The sequence below is a fragment of the Macrobrachium rosenbergii genome, chromosome 9, assembly GCF_040412425.1.
Source record: "Macrobrachium rosenbergii isolate ZJJX-2024 chromosome 9, ASM4041242v1, whole genome shotgun sequence".
Classification (NCBI taxonomy): Eukaryota; Metazoa; Arthropoda; class Malacostraca; order Decapoda; family Palaemonidae; genus Macrobrachium; species Macrobrachium rosenbergii.
In genome coordinates this window covers 16,980,162-16,997,198 of record NC_089749.1, presented here as the reverse complement: position 1 = coordinate 16,997,198, position 17,037 = coordinate 16,980,162, and the positions used below count along the sequence as shown (strand labels likewise).

At 33.5% G+C, this 17,037-nt stretch overlaps 1 protein-coding gene across 1 annotated transcript; it reads left to right on the top strand.

Moving 5' to 3' along the window:
* The first annotated feature begins 9,836 nt into the window (after positions 1 to 9,836).
* Positions 9,837 to 16,369, top strand: LOC136842052 (uncharacterized). Its single transcript, XM_067109432.1, has 2 exons — positions 9,837 to 9,890; positions 15,869 to 16,369. The coding sequence occupies exons 1-2, from the start codon at positions 9,879 to 9,881 to the stop codon at positions 16,367 to 16,369; spliced, it is 513 nt and encodes a 170-aa protein (XP_066965533.1). The 5' UTR covers positions 9,837 to 9,878.
* The last annotated feature ends 668 nt before the right edge of the window (positions 16,370 to 17,037 follow it).

The following is a 17,037-nucleotide window of genomic DNA, read 5'->3' as shown; positions in this document are numbered from 1 at the left end:
ATACATATTATATATTATTTTTTACAACCTTTATATATAGTCCTACAACCTCGTCAGTTTTTGTTTTAGATAAAATAATAAAAGGAGAATAGTTTTCACAACTTTTTGAGACACAACCTCGTCAGTTTTTGTTTTGGGAATAATAAGTACTTTCGTAACAATAATAATAATAATAATAATAATAATAATAATAATAATAATAATAAGAATAATAAGAAGAAGAAGAAGAAGAAGAAGAAGAAGAAGAAGAAGAAGAAGAAGAAGAAGAAGAAGAAGAAAGCAAGAAATGCATTTTGATTATCCAATGAAAAATTTAGCAATTTAATTCAATTAATTAAATGTTCCCCCGCCCCTTCAGTTTACCGTAACTAACCCCTATCCGTTTGTCCCGCCTTTCTGCCTCGATGTTTTTTTCAAATCTGTCATTCTGATTCTATTCTCATCCACTTCATCATCACTATGCAATGCTGCAATATATATATATATATATATATATATAATATATATATATATATATATATATATATATATATATATATATATATATATATATATATATATATATATATATATATATATATATATATATATATATATATATCTCTCTCTCTTCACCTGTCTCATCACCGTTCTTGTCAAGCGATTTTTGTCATTCCTTTCCCGAAATTCAGACGACATTCTCCGTCACCATCCCTTCCCTGTCCGCGCGCCTGCGGTATCACCCAAAGGATTTTTGGTCGATTTACATCGTCTATTGAATCCCCATGACCTCTGCGACTCCTCCGAAGGACTTGAAAATACTGATTCAGTATCTGGATGAGAGCAGTTTTTTTTTTCTATTAAGGTTTCGGGGTCAACAATTTTGAAAGGTTTTTTTTTTTTTTTTTTTTTTTGCTTTATTAAGGCGTGACATTCCTTCGTCCTGAAGGTAAAAGTGGCGGAGGACCTTGATTTTCGGGTCAACAATTTTAAACTAGTTTCTTTTTTTTTTTTTTGGCTTTGTTTTATTAACGCGTGAAATTTATTCTTCCTGAAGGTAAAAGTGGTGCAACGTGACCAGGACCTTGAAGATAACGAACAGGCGTGTGTGTAAAAAATATCCTTCTTCCTATTAGTTATAAATATCATGGAGGTTAAGCTAAATTAGCAAGGATTTTGCAATATCAGTCCTAGAATAAAAGTCATTTGCATGCAGAGATGACCGTGTATTTTGTTAAAAAAAAAACCAATAGAGGTGTGACTAAATTAGCAAGGATTTTGCAATATCAGTCCTAGAATAAAAACCATTTGCATGCAGAGACGACTGTGTTTGCAGTCAAAAACGAAAGGAGAAGGCAGTAATAACGTAAGCAGAATGTAAATGAAGGCTTTAGCGTGAATATAACGGTAACATATAAATCAGGTTAGGCAACTTACCACATCAAAAGGTACCGTCCTATCCCCACCCTAAGGAACCTCCCCCGCAACCACAATCACCTGCCTGGCCAGTGTGTCCAGCTGTACAAATTACATCCACCCCCCTATTTCCCGACCCTCCAACAACCCCCATCCAACTCCCCGCTCCAAAACATTTCTATACGTGACGACCTTGGGGCGAAAGTGAGTCAGTGGTAACCGCAACGCTAGAAATAATATGCGCGAACTATTATATTGTACAAATAGCCTTTGCAAGGCAGCCATTATCTCGTAGGCTGTGTTTGAAGTTTATTACGGCTTTATCAGAGGTTTTGCTTTACTCCCGTGATGGACGATATAAACGCGTGCTAGGCTGTCTTTTTTGCCGTTAAATGATTGATCGATTGACGTCTATTCTGGCGGGGCAGTAAAAAATATCTACAACAGAAAGTGTTTTCTCTCTCTCTCTCTCATGTAATACATACATACATACATACATACATACATATATATATGCATATATATATATATATATATATATGTATATACATATAAATAAATGAATAAATAAAAAATATATATATATATACTCTGTATATATATATATATATATATAAAATATATATATATATATATATATATATATATATATATATATATATATATATATATATATATATATACAGTAAATCTAAACCTATGCAAATAAAACCCTATTAAAATCACACAAAAATTCCATTCATTCTTCAATACGGTATGGGATATAAAAGTACAAGCACTGAAATATCTCATGCAGTACTTTGAACTCGGTTCAAGGACAGGCTACACAACTGACTGTCACCGGAAATGAAAAAAAAACAAGGTCGTTTCCGTACATAATTATTTTCTATTTATCTTTCCGAATGAGAATATTTGTTCTCCTGTACTTCCTAATTCCGGGGTGTTTAAAATAAGAGGACTCGTGTGTTTGTGGTTTTTCTTAATCATATGTTAAAAATATTTTTTTTTCTTAATATAATTAAAATGTTCGTGATTTCCGTATACAATGTTCACGTGTGTTATGATTTTTTAAGCTTTGAGCTAATTAGGGATGGTTGCAACCTGATGCCCTTTTCTTGCCCAGACCAACAGAAGATAAGAAATGCGGAATGGAAGCAAGAAGGATGCGGCTAAGACACGTAGGAAGCGATAGTCCTGCGGCCGGAAAAATAAAAGCAGGAGGAAATTCCGAAGCTTGATGGCAGATTGAGTGAAACAGTCCATGGCTGGTTCTGAGTGTATAATGTTTGGGATATTTTCAACATGTCAGTTAGCTGTTTGTTTACAACAATAACGGCACCAACACTTCACAGCAGCATCTGTAGCAGCAAGCATAAACACAATAACAAATGTTCCTATGGATACAGCAGACAGACGCAGCAGGGAAAACATTACAGCAACAAGTGTAACAACAGATGCAACAATAATACCGCTGACAATTGCATTAGTTCGCGTGGTTGTTCTTTGACATGAATCTCTCGCGCTCTTTTCACACCTGAGAGAGAAGATTCACGACAGTTTTCATTATAACCTTTCATATTCTGATTCAATCCTCCCCCCCTCCACCTCCCAGCCACACCCCCTCCCCACCACTTGCCTGATGACTGATACAGACTCACGTTCGTTAAGGGACATCCTTTAAGGGGAAAAAATAGTCAACACTCGCCGACTGTTTTTTTTTGTTTTTTGTCAAAGAAAACTATTGAGATGGCTATTTGCCTGTCCGTCCACCCTCAAACCTTAAAATCTACTAAGGCTAGAGGACTGCAAATTGGTATGTTGATCATCCACCCTCCAATCATCAAACATACCAAATTGCAGCCCTCTAGTCTCAGTAGTTTTTATTTTATTTCAGGTTAAAGTTAACAATGATCGTGCGTCTGGCGCAAGTTTTATTTATTTTTTTATCGCTGTCATTTTCGTTTATATGGAAGGTTCCGAATGTCAGAGAGACTCGAAAAATTTCCATAAATAAAAATGTCACCATTTTAATTTATATCTTATTAACAGAAAGAATTCTATCTGTCCTTTAAATGTTTCTCATATCTCCATTACATCTGCATTAATTTAGATCTTATATTTATATCTATCTATCTATCTATCTATCTATCTATCTATCTATCTATCTATCTATCTATCTATCTATATATATATATATATATATATATATATATATATATATATATATATATATATATATATATATATATATATTGCATGTCCATTTAGTCTACTATACATTTGCAGACGCCTCTCGAAGCCCTTATCTGCATATATCGCTTTGACCTACGTCAATCATCCCTTGGTACAAGTTGGAGATTTCTGAAAATCCTCGGTGTAATTTATGGGAGCCTCTGATAAATGATCCCCGCAACTCTACATGTTTTCTCCTTTCAAGTCACACTGCGACATAAATTTCCTGATAAATGATGCCAACTCCAAAGGCAAGCTCTTTAAGACGGAATGTTCTGTCATTAAGAATGAGGAATAGTGACATGGAAAGCCTAAGTATTACTTCTTCTCTCACTGATGTTTGTGTCTTGTCACAAGACAAATGTATCTCCTTTTTACAGTTACTTAGCCATGTGCATGAAAGCATTATGTTTTGCATTCAAGAAACGCAAGACAAAAGTCTGAACAGAATTTAATCATAGCGTTTACCTTGAATATTTCCTTTACTTGTTTTCACTCTGATGTGTATGTTTTATTTTAAGGCATATATATCTGTTTTTTTTTCTAGTTACGTGACTACGTGCATGCATGAATGCACTATGTTTGCATTCAAGAAATGCAAGGCCTAAAATAAGTCTGAACAGAACTGACTTAGCGCTTATTTTGAACAGTGACTTTACTTCTTTTCACTCTGATGTATATATTGTGTTAAGGCAAATGTACCTCTCTTATTTTCTCTAGTTATTTGGCTACTTGCATGCACGCACTATTTTGCAATCAAGAAATGTAAGACAAGAATAAGTCTGCATAGAACTGACTTAACGTTTACCCTGAATCTTTCCTTTACTGCTTTTCGTATTGAGGCCTATGTCATGTTACAAAGCAAATTTACCTCCTTCTTTCTAGTTACTCATTTCGGATTCAACAAACACAAAACAAAAGTATATATATATATATATATATATATATATATATATATATATATATATATATATATATATATATATATATATATATATATATTATACACATAAATATATATATATACATAATGTATAATGTTTAGTTTAGAGTACGTATGCACCTGCATACTAAAGAGAATATATTCATAGCATCGGCGGTAAATGATCCCAGGCAAGTCAAGTGGGCCAAATGTTTCGAAAACAGGTTAACAATCGTCGTCCGCACCAGTTTGGAGGCGGAGGTGGTTACGGCCGTCAAAAATCCCGTTTACGAGGAAGTCATCCTTCCTTACGGCGTGGCATTAGGTTTACTGCTTATATATATACCCAGCCTACTCACTCTGTCTGTCTCCGGAGATTCCCTCTCGCCACATGAGGGACAAGATTCTCGGCTTTATGGCTCTCCTGGAATCCGATCCGAGAATGATGGGAATATAGATGGCTTTTCTGGATGTAGGGTACGCTTGTAATCTCTCTCTCTCTCTCTCTCTCTCTCTCTCTCTCTCTCTCTCTCTCACTCTTCGTTTTCTTTTACTATCTTTACAATTAACTGCAGCATACGTTGTGATCTTTAAGGTTAATTAAGATATCTACTGGAGATGTGCACTGGCCTGCTCTCTCTCTCTCTCTCTCTCTCTCTCTCTCTCTCTCTCTCTCTCTCTCTCTCTCTCTCTCTCTCTCTCGTTATGTCTTTTCTTGTCTTTATAACAAACTCTATTAAATGCTGTGGTCTTTAACATTCATTGGGATATTTACTTATGATAAGCTCTAGCCTTCTCTCTCTCTCTCTCTCTCTCTCTCTCTCTCTCTCTCTCTCTCTCTCTCTCTCTTTCTTTTCTTATTCTTGTTCTTAAAGCTGTTTAGTGAAGATGTGCACTAGCTCTCTCTCTCTCTCTCTCTCTCTCTCTCTCTCTCTCTCTCTCTCTCTCTCATCTTTTCTTTTTTAGAATTTTCTCCGTCTTTAAAATAACTCTCTCTCAAATGTTGTCTCTTTGATTATTCATAATTTTTTCCGTCTTTAAAATAACATCAGCAAATGTTGTGGTCTTTGATTATTCATTCATATGTTCACTGAAGATGTGCACTAGCCTTCTTCTCTCTCTCTCTCTCTCTCTCTCTCTCTCTCTCTCTCTCTCTCTCTCTCTCTCATCAACACTAATATATTCACAGATGATGTCATTTTGTTTGATAAATTCCTTCTAAATACGTCAGCAGCGTTCATCTCCAATTCAGACTTCATATGAAGAATGTCACCATTTACTTTGAAGTGACCGTGCAAAATAATAGCATTCTGAATTTAGACCATTGTCTCTCTCTCTCTCTCTCTCAATTACACCCAAACCCATCCACCCACACACACACACATACACAGACAAACCCACATACATACACTCTGGTTTTAAGTTATCAATAAACACATCATATAGCTTTTTCCATGAGAAGGGGTGACCCCAGAAACTCTTAATTTTCTAGCTCTCAGCAAGAATTTCGAAAATTAGGCTGCTAAGTTCATGCCTTTCTTTCTAAACCCTGACAGCGATTGCAGTAGTTTACTAACCAGCAGGAGTTTGATTTACTAAGAACGATAGAGGTACAACGGATAATCAACAGAACCTGCCTATAACGTTCAGACTCACTCAGCAATCGAACCTGGGCATTTTTACTAGTGGGGTAAACATGCAGCTACTGAGCCATATTGCCCACCATGCATGCATACAAGCTCACATGCACAAACACAGGCGTATACAAATACACACATATACACACTCACATATATATATACTGTATATATATATATATATATATATATATATATATATATATATATATATATATATATATATATATATATATGCACACATACTGTATATGTGCGTATGTATGTATGTATGTAAGTATATAAACGGGCGTGAGTACGTACATCACACTGTCATATAAATAAACAATTATACGTTCATAAGCTATTAATGTGTATGTATATTAAAGCATCTGTTACCTCCAACGAGGGATCACCATCAAAGCGTCTCACTGTAATAAATCATCATGACAGAGAATTAATTCTGTTTTATTCTATTGTGATCACTATAACCGGTATTCTATCCCTTTCTATAAATTTCAATTGTAATACATGTTATAACCTGCCGTTGTATATCTTAAAGTATCTGACTTATTTTAGTTCCAGATAAAATTAATTTTAATCCTGAATGTGACACATCCTATCTTTATTTTTTATTGCCTTTTAAATACTAGAGCAATTTCATATTTAAACAACTTAGCTCCAGAGCTCCTTAAGGAATTTTTTAAATTTCAGCTCTATGTATGAAATTTATGCACAAAAAAGCATTTATTATTATTATTATTATTATTATTATTATTATTATTATTATTATTATTATATTATTATTATTATTATTATTAGTCGACGAAGCGTGGAGGGATATCAGCGGGAATCACTTGAGTGTTATTTTATTTATTTATTTAGTTATCTATTTATTTATTCATCTATTTATTTTGAAATATAGTGAAGGAATGAATGACACGTGAATATGACACTTGCAACGATTATTTGCAGCTTAACAACTTCAACTATTTCTTGCAAATGAGCCTCTCAATATAAAATGACCGAAGTTTGTCAGTTTATATTTTACCTGTTTTATCCTCCAAGTCTTAAACGTAATCATTAAAACTTAAAAAAAAAAAAAAACTTCGGGAAGAGAAATTCCTGAAAGGTGGAGGAGATATTATCTTTATGAGCTCTTCAAACTGTAAATATATTGGTAAGACATTGCAGGAATTACGGACTTCAGGGGTACACGGCGCTCGTAATGATTATTTACAATCTGTGCACAAAATTCTTTAGGGAAACGTTTTATGTTTATATCTCCTTGCCAAACCATTTCTTTAAATGATCTAATTCGTTGCCACCATTAAAATCTTTCTCAAAAGTAAGGCGTCTTTTATTGGTATGTTCTGGCAAAAAACTGTTCATTTACAACCCGTGTATAACCTCCTTCGATAGTGAAGAGTTTTGCGTTTATATCTTCTTGACAAAATGGTTCTAAAATAATCTAAATGGCCGCCATCATTATAACCATCCTCAAAAGTAAGGCGTCTTCCATTGATACCCTCTGACAACAAAGTTTCTTAAAATGAAAAAAAAAACTCTAAAATAATCTAATTGTATGCCACAATTAAAACCTTGCCGAAAAGTAAGGCGTCTTCTATTGATACCCTCTGACAACAAAGTTTCTTAAAATGAAAAAAAAAAAAATCTAAAATAATCTAATTGTATGCCACCGTTATAACCATCCCCAAAAGTAAGGCGTCTTCTCTTGATACCCTCTGACAACAAAACTTCCCAAAATAAAAAGAAAATCTTAAATAATCTAATTGTGTGTCACCATTAAAACCTTCCCCAAAAGTCAGGCGTCTTCTCTTGAAACCCTCTGACAACAAAGACTCTCAAAATAATTCGACTGGCGTTTACAGTTTTCATTTTTAATTCAATTTACCCTTCAGGCAGCTCTCGGGTGTCTAAACCTTCGACAAAGTGGCTAAAACCGAGTAAAACTTACAAAACGGCCGAAAGCACAAGAGTCGTTTAAGACGAGGTAAAGGCACTGGGCGTCCATTATATATCCGGAAACAGCCACAACAATAACAACAACATCAACAACAACAAGAGAAGCGAGAGTTGAAGCGGCCCAAAAGCTGTGCAACAATAACTCGGAGAATGATACAACGCTAATCACACTTTAGGACCTCCAAAGAACCAAACAAAGGCCATCAGGAAAGTTTTCGAGCGTCTGGGATGTACGTTCCCTGAAATAACGGCCCAATATCTTCAGCAATAACGACGCTAACAGGCTTCACTTTTTCCTTTCACCGGGCTTGAAGTAAAGCCACCACCCGCCCCCCAAACCTCTCCCCTCTTCCGAAACCCCACCCCAACAAAACAGCCACCCCGATTGGTTCATACATTGCGGGAGATTACCACTAATGGGAAGAAAATATCAACAAACGATGCTTTTCATTTATCCTATGTGGACATTAGCTTGATTCCCTTTTACATTTCTTGGATGAATACGTTTAGCTTCGTCAGTAAGCAAATACAAAAGAAAAAATCGACAGTAAATAAGATCAAGTAATTGCAATAATATTTACATTAAACACTAAAAACGTTCTTTTATGGTAATTGATTTTTCGCTAAATATATAAACACTTTCCACACAACTAATCCAACAATCAGTTCTTAAATTTCAATCCTTCTAGTCATCACAAAAAGACATAATATAAGACTTCTATATTCTGAGATTCTTGTTGATATTTTCACTTATTGTTGCAGAGTGAACTGAGGCTTCAATAAAGTGTTAAGTTAAAAGATATAGGTTTTCTTTGCCCATTACTCACACTATATCACACAGACAGTGAAGCTAAAGATGGCAAAAAGAAGATTTTGGGATTTATCTCGAACTAGAACAAAATATATTTAATGCTACTATAGGACCCATGAAATACAATTTCTATATATATATATATATATATATATATATATATATATATATATATAATATATACTGTATGTGTGTGTGTGTGTGTGTATAAAACATTCGATCACATATAATGTACAATAGGAGAGAGAGAGAGAGAGAGAGAGAGAGAGAGAGAGAGAGAGAGAGAGAGAGAGAGAGAGAGAGAGAGACTTCACGAATACCCCATTTTTCCGTCTATATGTTATGATAAATTGGCAAGAAAAAAAAACTACTGAAAAACAGAAAAGAATTAATAAGAGAATACTACATCATGATGGAAAATTTTAATATTAAAACAGTATGCATTGCATTATAAAAAGTATATATATATATATATATATATATATATATATATATATATATATATATATATATATATATATATATATATATATATATATATATATATATATATATATATATATATATATATATATATATATATATATATATATATATATATATATATATATATATATATATATAAATCTTTCCCAATAAGGAATACGTGAGCGCTATTGATAAACATTCAAGGACATTCAGGAGAACAAAGCGACCGCAAAAATAAGTGTCCCCTTGCTCTTGAACTCGAGGTCGACCTACTCCTACTGCAGGGCGTGGCTCTGAGACTCAGGGACCCTTGACGTCTCGACATTAGCCTGCCAGGGACAAACATACGCACAAACACGCCGGTATATATATACAAGCAAAGGCGACGCCGGAAGTGTGTGTGTAAAGCAGTTTGGGAACTTGGAGGTCCAGTGTGTCGTTTGTGAAGATGCGGGTTCTGGTATGTGAGGAGTGACTTATATCTTGTTTGTGTTCGTAGGCTGGTGGTTATACACATGCACACATACACATACATATATATATATATATATATATATATATATATATATATATATATATATATATATATATATATATATATATATATATATATATATATATATATATATATATATATAAAGGCAATACCACGGATGAAAATGAAACAACGAAGTGGTGCTAAGTAAAGGACAGTAAGTCGAAAGGCCTAGCACCACTCCGTTGTTTCACTTTCCTTCGTGGTATTGCCGTTATTTATATATTCATCACGTTCCATATTTTCGTGATTCAATTGTAAAAATATATACATATATATAAATATATATATTTGATTTTAAATCACGAAAAATGTAAAAACGTGATGGTTATACGAACAAAGTTACAGCCACGAAGGAAAAGTGAAACAATTCAGATTGCTAAGTACTTTCGTCTCATTCCCATGTGACCATGTCTTGGTAATAAGACAAAAGTACTTAGCATCTCACCTGTTTCACTTATCCTTAGTGGCTGCAACTGTTCATATATATATATATATATATATATATATATATATATATATATATATATATATATATATACATATATATATATATATATATATATATATATATATATATATATATATATATATATATATATATATATATATATATATATATATATATATATATATATATATATATATATATATGTTTTATGATTATATATATATAATTTATTGTATATATATAAATATATAAGTGCTCATTTTTTCGAAAGATGCTATCTTCCGATTCACAGCAATTCTTCGGAACAAGGCTGTCGTCCCCATACCCAATACGCACTCAAATAAGCATAAAGATATCCACAGGAAGTGGAGTGTGAACAGTGAATGCGAATTAAGAAAATATTTTATTCTGTTGAAAGGATTTCTTTTTAAAGTTAAGAATAACTAAGAGGGAGAGTTTTAAGTAGATAAGTTGAAGAAAGGTAAGTGAAATGGTTCGGTCATGTGGGAAAACGGGGAGAACCTCGAAAAGTGCGGCTAGATCACGTGAACGAGGCTCTGGAACAAGAACTCAGTATAAAGGAAGAAAGGAATTCGTGAAATGTAAGGAATGAATGGTGAAATGTGTGTAGCGGGGTTTGACAAACTGATGATGAGCCTTCTTATGTTCTGAAGCTTTCTGTACAAGTTTTCGTTCAACCATGATTCATCTGTTAATGTGTGAATGTGGAAGTGACTGATGTGTTCTTGCCTCTCTCAAGCCACCCATATATATATATATATATATATATATATATATATATATATATATATATATATATATATATATATATATATATATATATATATATATATATATATATTTTTTTTTTTTTTTTTTTTTTTGTCTACTGTGGCCATTAGAATTGTACATCCACGGTTAATTTAGCATTTGTGGTGTTCAAATAAAAATGTTTACTGATTCACAGTTACTTCACGCGGAAGCTGATTAGGCTAATGCGGCTGAATTAAATCATTCCCGCTGTAACTCATTTAACGCATTTTTTTTTTTTTGGCGTGAATTTTCCCCTAAAGCAAAACTAATTTCTGTTAACCACTTTCAAATTACTTTTTTTTTTTTAATATTCAGGCTATTTCATTGGTCGCTCGCTCGCTCAAACATTAATTTTAACTGTTACTCATTTACTTTTTTGTAACCTTGTAGTATATATACACACTACAAGGTTACAAAAAATCAGTCTACAACATTTAACAGTTCTATATAATATATATATATATATATATATATATATATATATATATATATATATATATATATATATATATATATATATATATTTTTTTTTTTTTTTTAATTAATGTGCATATCTATATCTATCTACTTATATATGTATATAAATACATACATATATATATATATATATATATATATATATATATATATATATATATATATATATATATATATATATAACTGTTGTGTTATGTATCTATCCATCTATATATATATATATATATATATATATATATATATAGATAGATAGATAGATAGATAGATAGATAGATAGATAGATAGATAGATATAATATATATTTAGAGCGCATCCTCTATATTTGTGTTTATGAAGTCCCTTCTGTTTCAGTACCTCAGTGACGTCCATCATTTTCTAGGCTTTCCTCTAAACATTGCCATATTTATTTACCAGCTTATCACCTTCCATTCTCTTTACATGACCAAACCTTCTAAAAAAAAATTTTCTACATCTTTTCACATCTGCGCTAACCTTTTCAAAGCATTTATGCAGTTCCACATTTTTCACCATTTCAATCCTTTGCACGTCACTGTTGCTACACAAACAGTTTATCCTCTTAATCTTAAATTGTTTTTGTATTCTGCATTAACACTCCATTTCCGAAACTGACTATTGGCTCAACATTCCCTTCATACATTCCAACTTCGCCTTCCAAAGGCACTCCATACGTATCCACATCTTTTACATATACCCAGCTTCCTTCTGTGTTCCACCTATTATGTGACTCATCTCGACTTATATTCTACCATCATCTTTCATATTGCCATCTTACTCTTACAGATCTCTTCAAAATGGTTTCCATTTGCCCTAATAACCTTAATCTCGTTTACTTTGCTTTCAATTTCCTTCAGAGCAGCGTTTTTTGTCCCACGACATTGTGCCCCTCACCTATTTATTGCAATGCTCCATTTATAAAGATATAAAACAAGTAAAAAATGCGTCGAAGTTTCTTTGGCTCAATCGAGTTTGCTGTACAGTGTATAATGCTGTATGAAACTCTCAGCCAAGCCCCGGTGGTGGCCTGTGTTTTGGCACCTATAACAGCGCCAGACGCACGATCACGGCTAACTTTAACCTTAAATAAGATAAAAGCTACTGAGGCTGGAGGGCTGCAATTTGGTGTTTTTGATGATTGGAGGGTGGATGATCAACATAGCAATTTGCAGCCCTCTAGCCTCAGTAGTTTTTAAGATCTGAGGGCGGACAGAAAAAGTGCGGACGGGCAGACAAATACCCATCTCAGTAGTTTTCTTTTACAGAAAACTAAAACCATGAAATCATCAAACACCCTTGTTTCTGGCTTACTTTTACGCCAAACCAATCATTTTAAACTCTACAATCTGGAAAATAAGGCCAAGGACTTTGCTGCTTTATACCTTCCTGTGGAAAATAAATTAACAAATCTCCATTATTATTATTAATTATTATTTAGATGATGAAACCTATTCATATGGAACAAGCCCACCACAGGGACCATTCACTTGAAATTCAAACTTCCAAAGAATATGGTGTTGTGTTTATTAAGAAGAAGTAAGAGGAAGTAAAGTGAAATATAGAAAGAGATCCCAATCATTTGAAAAAAAAAATTACGACAAAAAACCTATATACTGTACAGTAACTTTACATCCAAATGGGATTCATAAAACCCACAACAATACCAAAAGAAAACAACAGGCCACAATATCCTACAGTTATGAGCACAAACAACCCTTTACTATCGCAAGGTTAAAACCCAGCTCCCGGTGGAATACTCTCGATAAGTAATTATTTATGTTTAGAAATTGAGAAAGGATTCCCTAGAGATGGCAAGTTACACCAGAGCAATTTTGCCCTTTTGAGCTGAATAAGAATGATAAAATTGAAGAGCAAATGGATTCTTTCATCTTTCACTAAGGGAGAAGGGAAAGTTTCTTTAGGCGGGGTAGCATGAGATAGTTTTCATCATTTCATTTTCTTTTATTTTTCACTGTGAAAGATTTAGCTTGTTTAAATACTTCCCATCTCTCTCTCTCTCTCTCTCTCTCTCTCTCTCTCTCTCTCTCTCTCTCTCTCTCTTTGATATAACGCAGTCAAACGGTTAATTATTTTTTGTCATTATTTACATATGTTTTTATTGATATTCCTCTTAAATTTTAACACTTAAAATTTATATATCAGTAACAACTGCAATCGACATCTGTGCAACATTCCCACTGGCCCACTATTTCTCTTCCGCCATAAATTATTTTTTATCTTCCAAAAAAATAAATAACTGATGACTACCGCCATTTCCGTGATGTATCTCATTGGTATCTAGCCAAGGATGTTAACTTCAGATTTTTTTCATAGCTATTTTTTTTTTTTTTTTTACCTACATCGACTTTTCAACCAACAGCCTACATTTTTTTTATTAAAAAATAACTTTTTTGATGATTTCTGTTCATCAGTAGACTTTAGTATTACATTAAAAAATTAGAATTTTAAAAGGTAAAAACATACTTTAATTTTTAAGGTAAAATATATACTTTTATATGTTACATTTAAAAATGAGTCTTTTATAATTCCTACATTCAAAGATAATGAATTCACTCAGCAAATATCTGTTCATTGGTATACTGAATCTTAGTCTGTGATGTAATTGTGACAATTTTACTTATCTTTTTGAAAATTCGTTCTGTCTTTTCACAATCATTTATATAATAACTTCTTCGAACACTTTTCCATAATGCACTGCCTTATTTCTTCATGTGGCCTTCATATCTTCATTCATTCATCAGCAACTCATTCATTACTTTCCATATTCATTTACTTATCAATATGACCATTCATTCATTCATGATTGTCCCCATTCCCTTATAAATCAAAGATCATTCATTCACTAACTCATGCCTCCCTTCAGTCAACCATTCATTCATCTTTTCATTACGTCTCACATTCTTTCATTATGACCATTTATTCACTAATCTATTACTTCCCAAATTCCTTCATTTCTTCATATGACCATTCATTTACAGATTCATGACTACCCGCATTCCTTCATTTATCAATACGACCATTCATTCATTGATAAATGATGCATGTTTTACATCATTCACCCGTGCACTACTTCCCACATAGGCCCACTTTCATTCAGTCATAAGACCACTCATTCACCAATTCATGACTACCCACAGTCCTTCGTTTATTAATCAGACCATTCATTCACCGATTCAAGCCTTCCTTCACTCATTCATTCATTCACTTATAACTCCAGTTATTTAATTTTATAACCTTACTCCACTAAAAAATTCACCTACTCATTCATCTATTCACGACTTCCTACATTCCTTCATTTATTAATCAGACCATTCATTCATCGAATCACGATTCATGCCTTCCTTCAATCAGTCATTCAGTTATTCATTAACTATTCATTACTTCTCACATTCCTTCATTTATTCATGAGACCATTCATTCACTGATTCATGACTACCCATATTTCTTCATTTGTCAATCATACCATACATTCACCGATTCATGATTCATACCTTCCTTCATTCAACCATTCATTCATTCATTAATCCTTTCATTACTTCCCACATACCTTCATTTATTCATGAGACCATTCATTCACAAATTCATAACTACCCATATTCCTTCATTTATTAAGTTGATCATTCATGATTCATGCCTCCTTCATTCAACCATTCAGTCATTTGCTAATTATTCAATATTTCCCAAGTTCCTTCATTTCTTCATATGACCATTCATTCACTGATTCATGACTACCCCCATTCCTTCATTTATTAATCTGACGATTCATTCACCGATTCATGCCTTCCTTCATTTTACCTTCAATCATTCACTCATCCATTTATTACTTCCTACATAGCCTACCTTCATTCACTGATAAGACCATTCGCTCACCAATTTATGACTGCCCACGTTCCTTGATTTATCCCTAATACAATTCATTCACTTATTCATGCCTCCCATCATTCAATCATTCACTCATCTATCCATTACGCCCCACATTCCTTCATTTATTCATAAGACCATTTATTCACCAATTCATGACCAGCCACATTCCATCATTTATCAATCTGACCATTCATTCACCGATTCGTACCTTCTTTCATTCAACCACTCAGTCATTCATCCACTTCCCCAATTCACTCCCCAGGTCGCGTTCCTAGTGGTGTTGGTCCTGGCAGCCGCCAAGGAGAGACGCGAAGCTGAACCCGGCTTGTCCCACCACGAATTCGGCCACACGAATGACTACGGCTTCAACTACGGCCACCCGATTTACGGACACGGCCGCGGACGCGGCTACGGCTACGGATTCGGAAGATACGGCATAGACCTAAGTTACCACGGTCCGTATCTCGGCTATAAGTTGCATCCTTACGGGGAGCACGCCAATGTCCAGGTGTACGAACACACTGTTTACAAGAGGGAAGCCGAACCTGGATACCTTTTGGGACATGGGCTAGGGTCCCCTGGCCACCTGCAGGTACCAGTTCATGGAATAGGCCTAGGATACGGAAAGGATCCCATTATCGGACACAGATACGGCCCGAAAACTGCTTTCGGATACACGGTCGAAGTGGGCCATCCCGGTTCCGGTAAATCATACCAGTACAGGCATGGAGTGGTCGGACCATCATACCATACATATTACTAATCGTTCTAAATATACATAAATACATGCAAGGATATACAAATATTTGTGTATTATTTACCATTTATATTTATATATATATATATATATATATATATATATATATATATATATATATATATATATAAATAAAGAATTTATAATAAGGTTCACTTTGGAAATTTATAATGTACTGAGATATTTTTTATCGTTAATATTGGTAACATGAAACTAACGATATTGGCAAAATCGAGGAAAATACTTCAAGAGGCCCGATTTTTCTTCCCCCAATGGCAACATCTGGCTGGCTGGCTCTCTCTCTCTCTCTCTCTCTCTCTCTCTCTCTCTCTCTCTCTCTCTCTCTCTCTCTCTCTATATATATATATATATATATATATATATATATATATATATATATATATATATATATATATATATATATATTATCACATACACGATTGTTCTGTGCAATAGTAGAATTACTAAAAGACCTCATTCAAACTGGATGGTATCTAATGGAGTATTTATTCAGAATAAATACTCCATTGGATACCATCCAGTCTGAATGAGGTCCTTTTAGTAATATATATGTGTGTGTGTGTTAATTTTTTTGTCCCAAAAATCGTAACATTTTTTACATTTACAAACATCATTTAATATAAATCCACAATACCTGTTGAGCAACTTACACC